This window comes from Leptidea sinapis, chromosome Z (genome assembly GCF_905404315.1).
Source record: "Leptidea sinapis chromosome Z, ilLepSina1.1, whole genome shotgun sequence".
NCBI classification, from domain to species: Eukaryota; Metazoa; Arthropoda; class Insecta; order Lepidoptera; family Pieridae; genus Leptidea; species Leptidea sinapis.
Window position 1 is genome coordinate 17,750,474 of NC_066312.1, and position 21,046 is coordinate 17,771,519.

Here is a 21,046-nt window from a genome sequence, read left to right on the forward strand (position 1 = left end):
TATTTTGTAAATAAATCAGACGCCATTAATAACATAATATGTTGCCAGCTATGAAAAACTATTTATCAGTAGTTCCTCCATTGGGATATTTTTTGTTTTGTTTATTGGTAGATATTGATAGGAGACTATAATGTATGAAGGCACATGATGTGGTATTTAGCGCGATATTGCAATTGTCAATCATTTATGTACATTTCATTATATTCATTTTTCGATTTCCTTCGAATCCCATTGCTATTGAATCGAAGAGAATAATGTTGGAAGCCAACTAAATACACAATATTTTCCGAGTATTTCGATGACAAAGAAAAATATACTACAAAAGGTTACGTAGATTATGTCCGAATGCTGTATCAACAAAAAGGAAAAAAATATATTTGCCACCATTTTACCATTTTCCTATTATTTAATTCATAATTTATTTTCGACTATTAATCAGATTACCGTCACGTTGTTTAGGGACTGTATTTTTGCAAAGACGAAACTCAGAATAGTAAGGATGACCACGATTTAGATAAGACTCGGCTGGTTTCTAATTGACATATGCAATTTTTCTAATTTAATTTTTATTTTTATCATACTTAGTTTACAATCTGAACCAACCGACTTCGAATTCTATTCCGCGCACCAATGACTAATTAAGTAGTGGTAGGCTCCGAACGGAATCTCGCGACCCGATAAATTCGGAAGCCCTTAACCGATATGGCTCATATCATCGTCCACCATCAAGTTCTTCTCGAACAAACATACATGCAGATATATAAACATACATACCAAAATTTGTTTAGGTAAACTCGGAGATCTTGTTTCGCTTGGTCAATAATTCACAGATTACTTACTATACGATTAGTGTTTGCTTGGTGAAAATGAATTTTCTTTACGTATCTGACGTCAAATGTAGGACAGGGACTTGGAATCCATTTTTGACACTTCTCGGAAGTCTACACTACGGAAACAACTAGCCAAGAAAATCTTGCTTCAACGCAAACACAGGAAAAAAATTGTTGTAACAAAAATTATAAAATTCTTATATTTTATTTCTTCTTTCATAACACATTAATTAATCTACTATTTCTCACAATTTACTGTTTTGGGGAAATGTCTATTCACTTGCAACATTATTTGGCTATCCGTGTGCGTGTTAGCGAATGTAAGTACGTGACGCTCACGCACACATTAATACTAATGTTGCTTCTAAATTGACAGGAACTATGAATGAAACTATCGTTCTGAGCGTTATTATTCTTTACTACTATTACTCTGCAACCTTAGGGGTGCTCTTACAAATGCGCTGGCATTGAAATGGAAATTCGCAGGCCAAATTTCAAGTTATACCGATAATAGGTGGACAATTCAGGCAACAAAGTGGAATGTTTGTGGCTTCATCTACAGGATCTACTTTACAGTTGATAAACTGCTCGACCCACAGTATTTGCATTTTAGGAAATTGACTTGAGATGTCGCTCTTGCAATTCTAAACACAGCCACAGCCACAACCTGAGAGTTGAACAAAGCATACAAGATTGTATGACGATACGTCACTCGAACTGTTAGCTTTGTTGGGAGAGCACTCGCACAGAACGCGAAAGGTCGTGGGTTCGAGTTCCGCATCGTTCATAAAATTTTGTTTTCAAATTTTATTTGCGTAGATATTAATCTTAATGTAATCTTAATTAATTTTTATATAATTTGTAAGAACGAAAAAGAAAGAACGAAGAAGAAATTTATGAATGATATAATGAATTATTGTCGACCAATAAATAAAAAGGAATTGGGTTACTAAGAAATCGTATAATTATTCTAAATCACACTTTTTGCATCAATCAATGACAACTACACCATTGGATGGAAGATGTACGCCCTTTTTTTGAGGAGAATTAAGTATCCATTCTTACTCTGCGTTAATAACATTTTTAATAAGGCCAGAGTTTGAACGGATATTTTGAGTGTACTATATTTTTTTATGGAAGAGGAGGACAAATTAACCTATGGGTCAACTGACGGTAAGTGATCACCGCAGCCCACGCTCTCTTGTGACACCAGAGGATTCACAAGAGCGTTGCCGACCAAATAAACACACATATGAATTGAAATATAGAAAACACACGTGGCGAAGGAGGATAGAGTCAGGGGCTCTCCGTATTATTACGCCATCGACGATAAAACAACAAGGAATTTATTATAAAGAAATAAGATTGAGCGTCTACAAACTCATTATAAACAGATCATATAAAATATTTTGTTTATTTAAAATGTATTATTTTAAATCAGCCATCTCTCTGAACCAAATACTAAATAATTGAAATGAAACCAAAATTCAATCAGCATAATTCATTTATTGAGACGCATATTAAAATTTTACTAATTAACTTTTTCGATCCAACATAAGTCGACTTATTGTAGTATGAATATCATTAAATAAATTAATCAATAAATTATATCAAATAATCGCATATAAGCAAAATCAATTTCACCAACGCATCTCAAAATTTTGTACACAAAAATATCTAAATATAAATACTTAACGCTAAAAGTAATCTCTGTCTAATAAATAATTGCACAATATCTTTAATTACTTTCATTCTTAAATAGGTAATAAAAGTAAATAAAGGCACGCAAACATTACATACTTATATTAAATCTATTAAGCGATTATTTATATCACTTCTACGTGTAAACATACACACTCGATAAAAAGGCCAAACTGTTAATTTAATCAAGTTACAGTTAAGAGGTCTGTATTGCTTATAAAACTGTTCGAACCTACAAAATTCCAAAATTATAACATATAATTCAAAACCTTCTTTCATGTTTTATAATTCATATAAACAATATCAGTTAATATTAATTTCGATTCTATTATTTAAATGACTTTAACAATATTTAAAATAAATGTTATCATGAAGTAACCAATCTGCTTTGACAAAACATACGGGTGTGATTTGAAACAACTGCAATTAATGAATACCATTAACGTTAGAAAAACAATCATTTATGGATGTAAAGGAAAATATTAAAATATTTCTACTAAAAGACGTAAGCTGTAAAAACCTCTTAACGGAAGCCTTTCGTCATACAATTAACGCATTGATTATAATTTTAAAAAGCTAACTAAATAATGCCCGCGCTTATTCTGCCAATAATTACAATTAAATAACATCATTGGCATCCATTGAGCACATCGCAAAATAAAACCTTACATCTAAATCTTTTACTGACTAGTTATTAAAGTGAAATATCTTTAGATAGCATCAACTGTTTCGATTCAACGGCAGCGTATTGGAAACTAATTTTATCACCATCATAGCTGGTCATGATGTTCAAATCTTAATAGACGCCATACATGAGAAATCCTAAATAGCTGCACAAAAAGCGTCTATATATATTGTCCGCACTGGGATTTCCGTAGTAAAACGGAATCTCTTTGCTGAGATATTAATAAAAATTAAAACTGTGTAATACGATTTTGTAGTTAAAAAATCCCAGTTCTAAAAATACGAAATCGAAACGCATTTGTTCCAATATACTATCCGCAAAAGGGGTACTACTTACATATACTTACATCAGATTATTAATTGCTATAAAATAAAAACAAATCAAAAACTAAATATACCTAAATTAATTTAAGTTTCTTTAGTAAATCAAAAGAGCACACATAAATCATGTAAATCATCTTTATACTTTGCACATAATAACGCGGATAAAAAATATTATTTGGATTTCATATGCTAAATAATATGTTGTGAATGCAACTTTGTGCTTACAGTTTCTAAATAAAAACCTTAAGAAATTAGAATATATTTGCTAATGTTTATTTGTTGTGGTAGGTGCAAAATTAGTTGTTTACTTAAATAATAACATATATTTTGAGGTCATTTTATAATATAAATAAATAAATTAAAATATTAACGAGAAAACAACCTTCTGATTAAATATTGCCTCACACTAACACTAATTAATTAAAACATACCTGGTTCCGTATATTAGTATCACAAGCCATTCGGAACCAATAATTTGATAATCGTTACTATTTTAAATATTGTGATGGAGATGATAACCACAGCCCGTTTTATAGCTAGATGAGAAAATCAAACAAAATTATTAAAAAATGTCCGTTACACTACGACCTATATCTAGTGAAATTATTTGGTGGTTATAACTTGTACATTACCTTAATGAGATTTCTTAATAACATATTTTGTACATCAATAGCGTGTACCTAAGCTAGCCGTCGTCATAACTTAAAAATACTATACTAACTAACAAAAACTAGTTAATCGCACGGCAATATGTGTGCTATATATGCGGAATTTTTAAAAAGTAACAAAATGTATGGCCACCACATGGCGAGTGTTGGACATTCGTTATTCCTATCGTAATAAATATTTTAAAGTCATCGTTGTGAAACTATTTACTGTAATTGTAGCCAGACGAGCTTTGTTCTACATTTCAGTAGCCACACACCCCCGTCTAACCACACTAATGCTAATCAACATAGAAGACTTAAAAATATTTTCATATGACAATGCAATACAGGTAGCATAAGTAATGAACGAGCGCGTATTAAGCGACGCAACGACCGGCGCAAAAGCATAAATGAACGATGACAGTAGATTTCACAAGAGAGTCCATGAGCCGTGCACGGGTCTATGAGTCGAGATTCACGTGTTCTATGATTATGGTAACAATGGTCGCAAGAACTATGAGCCTACCATCATTTATGACAAGGGTCCTGTCCTACTAAAGTATATTTTCACATTATTCACTGTTTCGTGTAATGTAAGTATTCTAACATTTAAGAATATGGTGGACAAATCGTAAGAATTGTATGTTGTTCAATTACATAGAATAGGTTCCTCTACGTCTTGAGCTTATTTTGATACCCGAATTAGACAATATTCTATTAAAAACCTAAATCCACGCACTAAGCTGTCAGCTTTACCCTGGAGAAGTTAGTACTTCAGTTAAATCGATAATGGTAGGCTCAAAGTTGATCTTAAGATTGCGTGAATAGAAAATGGATTTTATGGAATAGTCACTACGATACAAAATCAATTCCACATTTGCATTCGCAACCAAATTAATATCGTACTTTAGTAATTCCTCAAATCCCTTCCTAAAAGGTTTCGTTTGGGGACGGAACAATCATTTTTTTTTTACTATGGAAAAGGAGGACAAACGAGCGTACATGTCACTTGGTGTTAAGTGATCACCGCTGCCCACTTTCTCTTGCAACACCAGGGGAATCAGATTATTGCCAGCCTTTAAGGAAAGTGTACGCGCCTTTTTTGAAGGTACCCATGTCGTATCGTCCTGGACACCTCACTAGGATACTCATTTCACAGCTTTGTTGCACTACGTGGAAGAAAGCTCCTTGTAAACCGCACTGTGAAGGTCCGCCACACATCCAGATAGTAAGGAGGATATCCTAATTTGTGGCGTGTCGTGCGGAGGTGAATTCGGCGGCAGAAATCAGGTGAAACAGCTCTTCAGAACACTCCCCTTGATAAAAGCGGTAGAAGACACGCAATGAAGCGATGTCTCTACGCAACGCCAAGTGATCCAGGCGTTCATAGAGGACTGGGTCCTCGACAATTCAAACTGCCCTGCTTAGTCTGTGGTACGAGACCCAAGCCATTTGGCCGTCCCGGTGAAATCACCCAAGACTACGATTTCAGCGGAAGGGATCAGTGCAAGCACGTCATCAATTGCCGCTTGAACGCAGCCCATGAGATGATCCGTTTCTGCGTTGCCACGTTGGGACCTGTAGATACACGTATAGATGCGGACGCGATCCTCAATCTACACGAAGCCAGAGAGTAGACAGGTCACTTACCTCAAAATTGCCGAGACGACAACAGCAGATATCCTCCCTAACGTACACACATATCCCCGTGGAGTGGATTCCCCTAATGTTGCAAAAGTCCGCATTAAGCGTGGAGCGGAGTGCAGTGGTGTTACTGCCTCCTGACATGACATGTCATGAAAAAACATAACGTATCCAGGGCACGAAGCGGTTCACTTATAAATATAATAACTTATATTACTACCTCAGTCATATCTTTGTAGTTCGGAGTTTATTGTCGCTAAAATGTGTATAATGGGCTATTTGTGACGAGAATGCTTTCCTACTCACAGGAACATCTATAGGTTGATCTAGTTTGACTACAATATAGTTTTACAGTAAATAAGCTCTTAGAATGTTATTTCGGTCACTCACAATCAGCTGTGAGTTTTTACACACTTTTAGACACAGAGAAAAATCGCAAGAGAAATTCTTAGTAAAGCGAAAGACAAAACGCGAGAGCTTGCAAACTGCTTTTGCACGCACATATAATGCACGGTATCGCTTAAAGCGAAAGATAAACCGACAAATTCTAGCTTAGGATATTTGTTTCTGACCAGTATTTGTAATAGAGGACGAGTCAGTACAAATTACCTTGCCGTAACTGATCGCTAGCGAGGGTGCGATCGGGGTCGCAAAATGGACGCGATGTCTTTCGCTTAAGATCTAAGATTAAAATTTAATGAAAAATAAATATATGAGCAGTAATATAACAATCACTTTAATACAATATTTTTTCTTCATTGTACAAACAACATTGCCCATATTTCATTCTAAGAGCTCACGCACCACGTCCCCAATACGAACACACTATCCATTTAGATGTTGAACGATGCCTCCGGTTTCGTGGAGACACACACGTAAACGTAATCAGACTCTGAATCGACTCGTGCGCGGCTGGCCTTACGTTAGGCGGTCGCAACTTGCCACACTATCAGGTGACTCTTGGAAGCGCGTTCCAACAATGAGTTGAGACCGCTGGATGATGTACCGTCTTCCGCCACTACTACGCTGTCTTCCATTTCCGAATCGGCTATAAATACATAAGGTTTATTATAAAATCAGCTTAAGTTTACCTTAATTAATTGTTACAATTTTTTATTACATTCAAGTATAAAATATATTTAATTTAACTAACGAATATAGAAAACTTTCTAAATACTGTTGAAACGGCCATTGTACTGGTGCTAAAATACTTTACCAAATTAAATTTTACCCAACAATGCATGTTTGTCCTTCTTAGCTGTTCATATAGCATTAATTATTAATTTACAAGTGAATCATAAAGTAGGCTTAGTTATAAACTAACAATCTAATTTATTTACAGCTGAAAAATGAACGAATATTCGGTGTAACTTGATAATATAATTCATTTATAAAAATATAAAGAAGACCTAAGAAGATTTGATGATGATTGAAGATGTCACACAATATATTGATTAAAAAATTATTAAATTTATGCACTAAATATTATAAAGTAGTATTCATTAACTATAAAGCCTATAGGATAAGGATATGTCTGTTAAATTTAAAATTGCAGTGTGTAATATTATGGTAATATATTATTTATTACTATTATTTTAAATATATTATAGTTATGTCGATAATTTTATGTACACACAACATCAGCGCATTGTTCTATCGTTGCATTTTGACGGTATGCACTATGAAACATACGAAATCATACCACAATGCACTGATGACATTCAAGACACGGGTTATTGCTCAAAATATGCTTGTGTGAAATAACGATTAGTAAGCAAATGAAAGTTTGTGAAAGCTGAATTTGTGTTAGTATAAATATGGTTTATATTTGTGAAAAGGTTATAACTAAAAATAATTATGCAACTGATTTAGAAGCATAAAAACAAAGTTATTTCTATTTTCTACAAACGGTGTGGTGCAGTTAATGCAAGAATGTAATTAGGAACAAATACCAACAGAAGCAGGTATAAATGACACTATTTTTTATACAATACGACAACATACGAGCATGCGGTACGAATGGTGAGTCATCACCGCTGCTCTTTGTTTTCTTGCAACAGATGCTGAAGCGTTGCCGACATTTTAGGTCTGTATAATTTGATATGGGATATTAGTGAATGATATGAAACTGTGAATTATTTAATAACGTTAGGTAATGTTAATTGCTAACTATATGCTCTAACAGTATGTTAAATCACAAGCATTAAAGTCTCAAAATTCCCAAGCGCCATAACGTTTGATATTAAAGACGTACCGATTGATAAATTATTAAAATGATATCAGGTACGTTCTGCGTTCGATAAAATCTGCCAAACAATGAGGTGGGAGGCGGTATCTCGAACGTCATCGGCATGCTCTTCTAATAAGGAAAAAAGATAGCCTAATAAATATTTCATCTTCTGTGATTGTCCACTTTTGTCTATACGTATATCCATGAAGCGTTACATGTGAAGAAAGCTTTTTTTTAGGAAGAGGAGAACAAACGAGCGTACGGGTCACTGGGTAAGTGATCACCGCAGCCCATTCTCTCTTGTAACACCAGAGGAATCACAAGAGCGTTGCCAACCTTATAAAGCGTCAAATAATAAACGTACATAACATGAATTCGAAGACCGACAACACATTGGTACGGGCGGGCGAGAATCCAACCGGGGGCCCCGTGGAGTTTTTGTTGTTAAATCGTAATGAGTACGCTCCTTACTGCTATTGTCGAACCGAACATTATTGAAAAAAGCTACAGATACGAAACAGTGCCTATATACACGTCCCGGTTTTCAAATATTCCCTTGCCTGGTACCGGTGTGATGGAACAGAGCTCTGCGAGTCTACACTTAATCCACAAAAGTAGATCATCGGCGTACGACACAAGTAAAGCTTTCATATGCACTGGCGTTTAATACCCGACAACCATTAATTCTCTCTCTCTCATTATTCCGTCTTACAAACATCAATCAATACTTTAATTGGTACCAAATGTGGTCTATGCATTAAATCTACTTCCAATCGCGACCAGAGTATAATCTTGAAAGCGTACGACAACAACTAAAGCACTACAAATGGAATTTGTATTTTTTCAATTCTAAATTCTACAAGCCAAAGCGATAAACGGTATTCGCATATTTATTCTCTTCTCAATATGTTAAATCTGCCTTACTTGCAGAAAATATGCTGCCTTAACTGTGAAACAATGTGTATCTCATTGAAACTTAATAAGGTAAAAGGTTATAATGTGTGTATTACTGACAATAAATAGGTAGACTCACAATCACGCTCAAAATTATCTGAAGTAAAACTGCCTACGCGTCTATTCGGCAGAATTTTCGTTCAGTTCTGTTTCGACCGCGCTTTGGATACAACGCCACGCATTGACAAAGTGTTCAGTGAAAAATTGTCAAAACAACAGCATATCCAAATTAAAAAAGGATGGAGTCTCGTATTTCAGGTCAGTGCCCCTTTAAATTAATAAAATTGTGTAACTAACTTGACGTTTTTAATCATTTTGCTGAATATATAAAATTACAATAGGTTAAATAAAATGTTCTTGCTTCGTGATCGCGTCCGTCTCACGTTTCTGTGCCACGAAATGAATGAATGTTTCAATGTTATCTGTATAAGTTAAGGTACGCCGCATGATTATTCTTTGAGGACCTTTTAATAGGCGATTGGGAGTCTAGTTATTTATTGAACATCAATCATACAATAATTATTTTAAACTTTTAAAAATCAACTTACCTACTCTAAAGTCAATATAGCCTTCGCCACCGGATATCACAAGCATCGGTGGCGGCACAGGGCTAAGCGGTGGCGATTCCGTCGACCTTTGCGACTCTGAGCCTGGTACTGCGACGAAGAACGTCACAGCATCACGATGGCCGTGGAAGCTAAGCTGAGCGTGTGCCATTGAACACCAAGGTATCGTCCCACTTGGACTGGTAGAGCGATTGTCTTTATCACTCAACGGTACCGATATGACCACGCCGTTACTCGTCCCGATCCACAAGCGTCCAGAACTTATCAGTAGAGCAGTTATTCGGACCAGAGAGAAGCCCAGTTTTCCAGTCCCCAGCATCTTGCTCACGTATGGCTCAATGTCCACGTCTTTCAGGTGTTGGTAGGTGTGAGCGTGGTATAAACGGAGTGTAGAGTCCATCTTTATTGTTACCTATAATCAGAATATTACAAATAAGCGGATGATCGTGCATGGTTTCTTCTAAATGGTCATTCCCACTATAACAGTGCTGAGTTACACTGATTTAAATTTCAATATTTTTTACTCGCCGTAACATCACTAATTGCATATCGCTGCCTAAATAGGCTGACTACATCAACGTATGGTAATGAATATTTTATTAAGTGCAGGTTTATACAAATATCTGTCCAAAAATCACAAGATGCGCTGGTTGTTATTTGTTTGGTGCCCTTATTTATTTATTTATTACAAGGTACGCACGTCCAATCTTCTTGGAAACACTTCAAAAGGATTGATTCTACAATTTAAATTGTAGTAGCTCTGTAATGCTTGTGTGCACCAGAACAGAAATGAGAGAAATAGCAGAATGTTCTTGGATAATCGCGAGAAAGAAAGGAAACGAAACATCGGTTTAAAAACAGCGTTAGTCTGTGTACCACCCAACATTCAGCGAGTCCAACGGCTGATTTAAAAATATATAAAATAAAGTTACATACCCAAACTCCATCTCCCTCGCAAGCCATTTGTCTCACTTGGCTCTCTTGTCTCGGGTGTGCTTCTAGAGTGTGTAGGAGCAGTCTGTTGCGAGGATCAATCACGTGTACTTTGTTACGGTAGCCACACCATACGGTGCACCCCACGGCGCTCAGGCAACGAACTGCAAGTTGATACATCGGTTCAAATAGAATCCGGGCTATGTAGATTTTGCCAAGAGGCCTATGAAGATCCTAAACACATCCTTCTGGAATGTGAGGCCATCGCTGCAATGAGGGCAGGTTGCTTCAAGGCACTCAATATCCAGACAGAGGACCTACCTCACTTGTGTCCACTGAGGATACTGCGCCTCTTAAGGGTCATAGACCTCGAAGATGTAATTAAGATACAAATTAGAACTCTAATTATACAAGGGAAAAAAGTCTCTAAACGTTGCCGAACTAACTCATCACAGTGAGCATAGTTATGACTAGGGCATACGTTCGAGCACATGTAGGGGCACATACACAATAGATCTACATATTGAAATGCTCATATCCCATATAACAATAATAACAATCGTTTCAAATATCTTAATATCCGTTTCAACCGCGAATTCAACCGTATATTTCATTTTCGTGGATATCTATAATACTGTCTAAACATTGACAGACATTTTACTTGTGTAACTCTACTTGCTTCCACTGCCTGGTAATAACAATAGCTATAAAGGCTACCATAATATCTATAATTTTTTTCCCAGAGATGATATTTGTAGCAACGCCATAACTTTGTTAAATCTTCATCAGATTGATGATTCGCCATTATTTTAAGGTTTATGTTAAAAAGACAATTTTTTAAAATCTCCAGTAGTCCAAAAAAAGTATCAAGGTATACAGTTCTATCTGTTGACAGTATAATAAACTAATTTGTTGACTTCTCCATTGAGGACAACGTGAATTTGCGCGCGATTTTAGGATGCGCCATCTATTATCGTTTTGTTTAATTTCTCTCAGTGTGACTGTAATGCTTTCTAACATGAACAATAGATAATTAAAAATGGCGTAGGTAAATTAATCTTAGTAATACAAAATTGTTTATTACAATAATACCTGAACATTTGGAGTCTCCCAGTGTCATGAGCCAGTACTTCGAGAAGTCCCACCGACCGGTTCCGTTTCTAGCGAATATGGCAACAGTTCCGTCGGCCAGAGCGACGATACACCGTGACCAACAAGCCACGATTGATAATATAGCGTCATTTAGCTTCACTCTAGAATATCAATTTGTTTTGTCATTATATTTATTATTGATGATGCACCCAATACATAATGTTATAATTATGATAAAAAGTAACTACCATAATAATACCAGTGAGAGGCTCCCATGCACAGGATGCCGGCCAGATTAATGGTACCACTACGGCGCCTATTTCTGCCGTGAAGTAGTAATGTGTAAACATTATTGTGTTTCAGTCTGAAGGGCGTCGTACCTAGTGAAATTGCTGAGCAAACGTCTCAAACATTGTATGTCTCAAGGTGACGAGCGCACTAATTGTAGTGCCGCTCAGAATTTTTAGGGTTTTCAATAATCCTGAGCGACACTGCGTTGTTATGGGTAGGGCGTATCAATTACCATCAGCTGAACGTCGTTTTCGTCTCATCCCTTATTGTCATAAAAAAAAGTGAATCGGACTTGAACCAATACACACATTCCGTCGAATGGCTTGCATCAGTCATGAAGAAGAAGAAGGATGCTTCGTCGTAAGCTGGTGACTCACACGTTCAAGCATTCGTTAAATAAGTTACAAAAATATGTTTGATAACGATATTAACAGCAGTCTACAGGCTTTCTGGAAGGCATAAGAGACAGCCGCACACATTTTGTTTTATACGCAAACATAAGACTTTCGAGTTGTGGAAAATATCCCGTGGTTACCTAAGGAAGCTCATTTAGGTTGGTTATGCGTGGACGAAAAGATTGTTGGAGAAACGCCACCAATCCTAATTTGTGAGGATGATATTAAAGTTTGCTGATTGTGGAATTGGGCGGCAGGTATCAGTTTAAACAGCTCTTCAAAACACTTTGATCACAAAAGAGGTAGAAGACACACAATGAAGCGAGGTCTCAACGCCTAGCGGTCGAGCTTTCAGTGTGAATTAACACAAAAAATATGTGCGTGATAAAATGCATGAGTCATTTAATCTCTCAAAATGGATTCCTACGGAATTCTCTTCGCTCGATCCTATTATAAAAAGTACAATGAACCCAATACTGTACTTATTTCATTGCTCTCGCCAAATTTGATAGATGTGATAAAAAGACCAGTGATAAAATTAATCATTACGATGATGGATATATATCACATACGAGTATGTATGTTTATGTTTTTAATCCAATGTACGTATAATGTTTACGTTATTTTCGAGCCGAATCTTTTATTATGTACCTATAGTATGCCAAGAAGTTCTTTACGAAACTTGTATTATTAGAATGGTACATAGGGACCATGTTTTTATAAACATTATCTGTGTAACCACTTGCTTAGTGAAGTAAGTAGTTGTAGTAGTCCAGGTAGACAGTCTGACGGCATGACTTACATCATAATATTATTACGTACATTTTGTATTGTTACTCATTCATTTTTTCATTTCATTCATTCATATGCTAGGGAAAGCGATAAGTAAATTATATCTCATCTTTTATTTAAATTATATAAATGCAATTAATTATTGTAACGAAACGCTAACCTCGCAAGACACTTGCTGTAGTCAGAGACGGCGGAGTGCACGTAAAGGTTGCCGCTCTTTGTACCCAGCCACATTGTCGGCATGACAGTCATTATATTCTTCCCTTCGGTAGTGACGTCGGTGTTAGTTTCTGCATTCGACTGCTCCTGAGCGAATGCATCTACGCCGGGCTCCGGAGATGTCCGCGGTGCTGAAAACACGTCTATGTTTATTCTTCACTTGCATCGCTATAACTTTTTTAATCTCAGATTTTTAACATCTTTTTTCTACTGCTTTCTTAATGCTGCAGAAAAAGCTCCCCATTATTTTTAATGTGTATGTGGTTTCATTGCTTCCGTAGAGGAATCTTCGACTTGAAGAATGAATCTGATGAAGACCAGGCACCACGGTATATAACGCTTTCGCACGAATATCCGCAGAATTCGTGAGTATGAAATAATTAGCGGCATGGTGTGATGTTAGCATACACACAATATTGATCTATTTCTAACAAATCTAAAATTTAATAATTTATCCATGATTTAACTGCCTTGCCATTTTGAACCATCACAGAAATGAATTGATGTGGCTTTGGCATATCAACATTTATACACCGAATTTTACTTCTTTCTTTTGAAAGCGTATAGTCAATATAAATCATACAATCTCTGATTATTAGATGTAATCCTTCTTAAACTGTTAACCTTAAAAAGTTACAAATATTTGAATCCATGTCGAAAATAGTAACGCCACTAACCAACCATTTTGCAGAGATATCTGATGAAGAAAACACGTTAAAATGTGCATCCAAGCCGTGTTTCGGACTTCGGATTATTGAAATTATAATTTTTATATTAGGCAGGCAAGTAGCTCACATTGTGGAAAGTAAAAAAACTAACCGGCCATGGTAACAAATACCAGGTCAAGAGTTGTTGCAATGCCAGCCTACGTATTGGTTCAGAAATAAAGCTTGTAGGGTACAAGGTGGCTGTGCGAGGAGGAGTAGAATGTAGTCCTCAACATGCTGGCAACTTTAGATTCATACATACAATCATTCCTGTCTCCCGGCGGGAAGGGAACAGATTAGACACAGCATGACATACATGCTCCTCCACTAGCATTAAACATTTCATTCATACTTTTTTGTCTTTGGTAGTGCTGACCTAGCTCGATCTTTCCCAAGATTTCCATTCATATTAGCTTTTATATTAAATAAATGAGACAAAAATCGTTTTAAATTATACACATACTCGATGAATTAACCGGCGTCGAACTATTGGGAGGATTTTCAGGCGCAACAAAATCTTTCTCTTCCACCCTTTCTATGGATGACTCCTTCGGAGGATCCTCATCAGCCGGTGGCTGAGGCTCTTTGGTAGGGGAACTTGGCGGCGTCACAAATGTAGATAGAACCTAAAATTATTAAATGAAATGAAAACAATATGTCTCTTTAGCACACAGTGACAAAATACACTAGACAAGAAGCACGCATAAGACATCTTCTAAAAAAATCCGTTTAACACGTTATTTAACATCGAATTCTCGCATTTCCAGGAGAATTAGCAACAACTCTTTGATCTCCGAAATTGAGACCTAAGTGTGAAGTCGGAATTGAACGTAGCAAAAATCAATGTCAATAGAGAACAAATGAACATTAGAATGTCTTTCACCTTAAGTAAAAAATGAAAAGTGCCAACCAAACTTGATGGTCATCCGATTTGTGAACGAATAAATATAATTGAAGTGTCTATTTCTAATTTAATAACAAGTAAAGAACGAAAATTGCCATAAACACTTGAGGGTCTTCCGATTTGTGAACTAATAATAACTTTTGAAGAGTACATTTACTGTAATGTTATAAGATATTCACAAATGGAGGATGTAAAGTGCCACACACACTTAAGGGTCATCGGATTTGTGACCTAATAAATACAATTAAAGTGTCTATTTGTAATGTAATAAAATATTCACAGATAGAGAACGAAGTGTCTATTTTTAATGTAGTATATCAGATTTTTGGTAAATCAATATTTAAGTACTATCAAAGAAATCGTTTTAAATTTTCCTGTCTGTATATTTGTTCCACCTACCTTCTAAAATGGTCGAGCCCATAAATTTTATGAAAGCAATAGTTATACTTTAGTACGAAATTGTGAACGAAATCCGATTCAATGTTGAAATTACTACGTAAATGATCTCCACTTGGGAAAAGTCACGGGATACCGATTCGATCGATATTAATAATATTATATTATGCAAGCAATATTATCATAAGAAGAGTTTAGAAAGTATACCATCGTTTATCAAGCCTCGTTGTCTTTTCTCAGTACAGTTTGTGTTATCACGAGTAATAATTATTGTTAATTTCTTACCAATCGTGTACTGCCTACAACGACTTCTTTGCCGCCGTTATCTCCTGAATTATTTCCATTTGGACGTAATGGCAAACCATTGGTTATGCTTTCCGTGGAGTCACTCTTGGTCACGCAGAATAACGAGCCCTGATAACGAGAAAAAAATATTTAATGCAGAGGTTATTTATATTAAACAAATAAATAAGACTTTAATGTAACTTGAAGCAACAATATATGAAGTGTGATGATTGTATTTTGTACAAGATACCAAGCGGTAAATTTCGCGTTCGCGTGCCATTTTTAACTTTTACCCGCAAATAATTAAATATAATTTTATTGATTTCATGAATGTAGAAAAATTATTTTATTCCACTGTAGGTAAGTAGCTATTGTAACACTTGTGCTGTTATTGTAACATACGGCCTCGTCTCATGGCATAAAATAACACACATCATGTTACAAACGCACACATTACGTGGCACTGTGATGATTATTTTCGTTTTAAATTAATTTAAACCGTTCTTTTTTTAATTGATGGCTAACTATTATGAATTTTGTTGAACATACAAATAGATTCGGAAATATTAGTGGAGTGATATGCATGCCCACCTATCAAGCAACAGGTTGGTTCCAATCCCTGCTCGGTGTAAAGCAAGTTTTTCCACGTCGTGTTTGATATTCAAGTAATATTATAGCTGATAGTATGTATGTGTAGATATTGAACCCTGACTGAGCAACGAATCATTGTTTGCAAGGAAAGTTGTAAAAAGGAATCAAGAATTCACATGAAGACAGAAAGGAAACCAAACATGCTTATAGTTAGGAGATACATTAGGACAGAATAATATAGTATGTTTCTTGTTACATATATAAGAGAAAGCAACTTAGTTTATATTATTGTGATGTAAAATACAGTACCGAATAAACTTTATTTTCATTTTCAGCAGTCATTCGCTCCTCAAACTCGTGATAGTCATCATCGATAGCGCCCGGCACCGCAGCCACGCAGAGTATATGTTTATCGCTCACTGTGAACGATTCTATCACATCGGCGGGATTATTCGCGTCCACAATCTAATAAAGAGAGAGATCTAGATTTTAAGCTACTTTTAAGGTATTACAACGTAATTAGATTCATATATATATATATAGATTATATTTTATGATACGCTTTTCATATTGTTAAGTTGAATGTTTGCGATAATTCAATAGGCACTTACCGGTGTAAAGTAACCTTGACTTTGGAGATGTTTACATAAACATGCTTTTGTTGTTAATGTAAATGTTAAATTATTTGCGAAAAAATTATGGTGTTTTCGAAGTCCTATACAATATATTCATTTAATCAATTTGCATGGAATGTCTCGTTATTTTATCATGATCATCATAGTGATTAAAAATGAGTGGCGATGTGTAACTTGCACTTTTAATAAGAAGGGATTTTATGTCGTTTATGCAATGTCAATAGCAGCAGTAGCACAAATTTGGTTTAAATCAGGGAATGTCAACTTGGCATATGAGAGCTCTGTTAGGGATAAAATAAAGGCCATTATTTTAAAAGTTCAAAGTATCAACAACTTGGAATTGACCACAAAACAGTTTTAAGCCATTCGAAAAAAAACTCGATATGTGGGTGCCATACGAGCTCACTGAGAGAAAGACTAATGAACCGTGTACTCTTTTGCGATTCTTAATGAGACAAAACGAAACCGATGATGAACAGTGGATCACAATGGTCGTTCAGGCTTCACAGACTGAGCTAAAACCTGGATTAACTTGCAATTAGGAATGCTGTGGGATTAGGAGGGCTATGAAATCTTACCGCCGGATATTAGCATGGGACGGATCTCTATTGGCAACAACTGTTGAGATCAAAGCAAGGGTAGAAGGTAGGAAGAGGTAGAATATGAAATGTATTTGTGTATTTATAGTGCCTTCATGATAACGCTGGATCACACACAACTTGGTCTCTTCAGAATTTTTTATGCAGAGTCAGAGGACTGAAAAACTACTTGACGCCTTTTTTATCAGAAGCCCAAAATTTTTAAAGCAATGTATTCATCTCACTATCTTCGAGATCGCAAAAAGTCATCGAACAAAATGGGATGTATATATATAGATACCTACTGTAAAATAAACTTTGATAAAACAATTACTTTAGTTTTCATTTAAAATGCGAAGAAACTTTTTCTCTAACCTTAATAGGTTAGAGAAAAAGTGAATGAATGTCTAATGACATTCATAATTTGAAAAACTCTTTGACAATTAACAGCAAACATAACCCAATCTTAGATTACATGTAAATGTTACAAAATATACTTAAATATTTAATTATGGTTAGTAACCTATGTTATTCTTTGCATCCCTTCCGATATGTTTCTATTTATTAATTCGAGAAAACCTTTAACAGCAAAAGTAAAAAATAAATCTTAGAATTAACTAAACAAAAATATATTTTTAACTGATACCCAAATATTTCTCACAGAAACATCTTTTTCAAGATATAAGTGTCATGTTATTGTAGGTTGTTAACTCACCATAACAATCCCTTTCTTCTGTGTACTAGAACATATCCAGACTAGAGATGAGATGTTTCTCTGAGCTTCCTGGGAATCTTGCAGTTGATTATTGATTTCTTCTACTTCTGACGAGTTAGCTCCTTCCGCTATAAGCATCTCACAAGCTACAAGTAAAAACAATAAATATAATTACACAATATTTCCAATCGAGATATATGTAAGTATATAATATAAATAACTGCTTCTTACTAAATAATGCATATGATTTTGCATATAATACCCATTTCATAGATAATAATAATAATATTGACACACTTTTTACACAAATTATCTTGCCCCAAGTTAAGCATATCTAGCCTGTGTTATGGGTTACAAGACAATGATATATTTAATACAATATACTTACTTAAACATACATAAATTCATATAAACATACATAAAAACATTTAAACATCCATGACTCGGAAACAAACATCCATATTCATCATATAAATGCTTGCACCTACCGGGATTCGAACCCATAGATAAAACTTAATATTCTTTATTTCGGTCTATTTGTTTCCTCTAAAGTCGGAAAAGGCTGAATCAATTTTTACAGACCTTAGTTATTTTTGAAAATGTATTTTCGAAACGCAGTGCATTAAAAGCATATTAACACCGAGCCGAAAGCTATATAACATAAAGGATAGCTTTTAGTTAAATCTAGTTAAATGTGGTATGTTTTGTTGTGTATAACCTCTAATTTGGTTTAAAATTTTCTATTTCTAAACATAAGACAATACGAGAATTCATCTAGAGGATAATATAGTAACTTTTTAATAATATGTAGCATGTTATTCACACGTTTATAAACAAATACATTGAAGTATATTATGGATATTGTTAAATTGAATTCATTAATATTTTTTCTAATGAGTAGAATTACAATAAGAATTTTATAGGTAATAAAATTACCTAACGAAACGGTGTTTCCTGTTTTATCTTCGTCCTTGGCGTAGTACACACCCTCTTTGGTCATATAGCCACCAACCGGGAACTTCCCTCCGTTCAGATTAACTCCGGCCGCACACAGGAGCGACATACGAGGCTCAGATTCTGCTATGGGTCTGAAACAATATTTTATACATTAAGAGCCCGTGCGGATAGAGAATGGTCGGAGGTCCGCGTTCAGAGACCATTGACCGCTCAAGACTTCCAACGCACACGAGTGACATTCAAATCCTCGCATTTCGTTTGTGTGTTTTCTCGAAGCAATTGTCGCTAAGAAGCTACTCCGATAAAGAATTATTGCCTTTGTGGAGCTTAGAAGCTTTGAAAAAAATAAAGTAAGTAAAAACTCAAAAAGAACTAGGCTAATTTTTCAGTAATTTTCATGAATTACTTAGGATGACACAATAATTCGCATGTCGATAGGCTGCATGTCTTAAATCGTATAATAAATTCCTTTCTCTAATTAATTGTATTAGTTTTTGTGTATTCGCATCTCAGGCATCGTGGCTTTCTGGCGTTTTCTGTCTCAGCGGGAAAAGAAATCTAAAACTCGACCTTCCGCTTTGACTGCCATGTTCTGACTGCCAACTGTGTGGGCTGTTAGGACTCGTCACATTATAAAGAACACAGAACTCTTAATTCGGAACTCTATTTTGTAAAAAATTTGCTTACTCGTTTTATTTTATTGTAATTAACAAAAACCATCAGTCATCTTTTGAATTTGTTGGCTAAAAACTAGAAGGTCTATGAGAAATGAAAAATATAGAACACTAGTTAGGGTGAATAGCATATTGAATCAAGCTTTGTCGTAATGACAATGTAGTTATTGCAAATTGTTTTCTTTAGAATAAACGTAACACAGTGATTAGTTAAGCGTTCACAGTTATTTTTTAACCTGTTCATGGTCAACGTAACAGATTAAAAGAGATTGTGGTTTACAAATTAATCGTAAAGTTTCTCATGTACGCCGAAATAATATATAAATAGTATTTGAGAGAGATGAATGAATGACAGAATATAATATTTGATTGGTAGTTGAACAAGAGCCTTTTATATACTCCGCCTGACCACCTTTGCGACAATACTTACCAGATTAATACTTAAGCGAATCGAGAATCTGTCCAGCTATGTTAGCGCAGCACGAGTTGAGGTGGCTGTTGATATCTTTTTGTTATGCATTATTAAAATAAAGTGAAATAACATTTATAACAGTTCCATATCATCTTGCATTAAACGCTTAAGTTTCTTACATGGCCAAGAAAAAAGGAGTTTATGTTAGAATTTTGCTGATGTGAGTTTACAAAATAGGGAGATACCTGCAAAAGACTGGCACTGGGACTGGCACGCCCCCTGATGATAGAGACACGTTTGTTTCTTTCTGCCCCTGACCGCTTTTTCCAGGCAAACTCCATCCATACGCCTGTGTACGTCCGTCCTCTTTACGTACATGAGCTCGAACCTGGTAGAAATATACGATTACATGCATTAGCGTAGAGTTCACTAAATAAGAATTGCCTTGGAATATATATGAAAATATAAGCCAAATAAACTAATTCTAATTATACTGAAACAATGTCCATATATTTATTTATATATTGATTCAATAGTTCATATTACATCATTATACTATGTGAAGATTGACTTGCTTCACTTAATTAATAGACAATTCTTCAAAATAATTTTGCTACATCAAACTGAAGTAAAGTACAATGTAAAGGATTTCCTCTATTTATCACTAGGATTATATTGTCTTGGAGACACGGTTTTTAATCCATCTGGTTAACAATGATAAGTAAATCTGGTAGCATGTGTCTTTTTACATTATGTCTCTTAAACTTTTCGATGATCAGCACAAAATAATATCTGAAAAGTAAGTATAGGATTAACTTTTATAAAACGACTAACTATAAAAAAATATTTATCCAAAATAATTATTGTTGATATCAAGTATAATTAATTGC

The 21,046-nt window shown here is 35.1% G+C and overlaps 1 protein-coding gene across 5 annotated transcripts in view; it reads right to left on the reverse strand.

Moving 5' to 3' along the window:
- Positions 1-2,316: 2,316 nt before the first annotated feature.
- Positions 2,317-21,046, reverse strand: part of LOC126978840 (JNK-interacting protein 3) — a 38,755-nt gene continuing 20,025 nt past the window's right edge. For 2 of the 5 annotated variants that reach the window (XM_050827939.1, XM_050827936.1), the window contains 11 exons: positions 20,402-20,544; positions 19,050-19,201; positions 18,114-18,259; positions 16,495-16,650; positions 15,595-15,723; positions 14,473-14,635; positions 13,244-13,433; positions 11,606-11,766; positions 10,517-10,677; positions 9,563-9,992; positions 2,317-6,878 (listed from right to left, as the gene is read on the reverse strand). In XM_050827939.1, coding sequence (XP_050683896.1) covers positions 6,754-6,878; positions 9,563-9,992; positions 10,517-10,677; positions 11,606-11,766; positions 13,244-13,433; positions 14,473-14,635; positions 15,595-15,723; positions 16,495-16,650; positions 18,114-18,259; positions 19,050-19,201; positions 20,402-20,544 — 1,956 coding nt within the window. In that variant the 3' untranslated portion in view covers positions 2,317-6,753. Of the gene's footprint in view, positions 6,879-9,562; positions 9,993-10,516; positions 10,678-11,605; positions 11,767-13,243; positions 13,446-14,472; positions 14,636-15,594; positions 15,724-16,494; positions 16,651-18,113; positions 18,260-19,049; positions 19,202-20,401; positions 20,545-21,046 lie in introns of all 5 variants that reach the window. The other 3 variants (XM_050827937.1, XM_050827935.1, XM_050827938.1) reach the window with 2 other exon arrangements.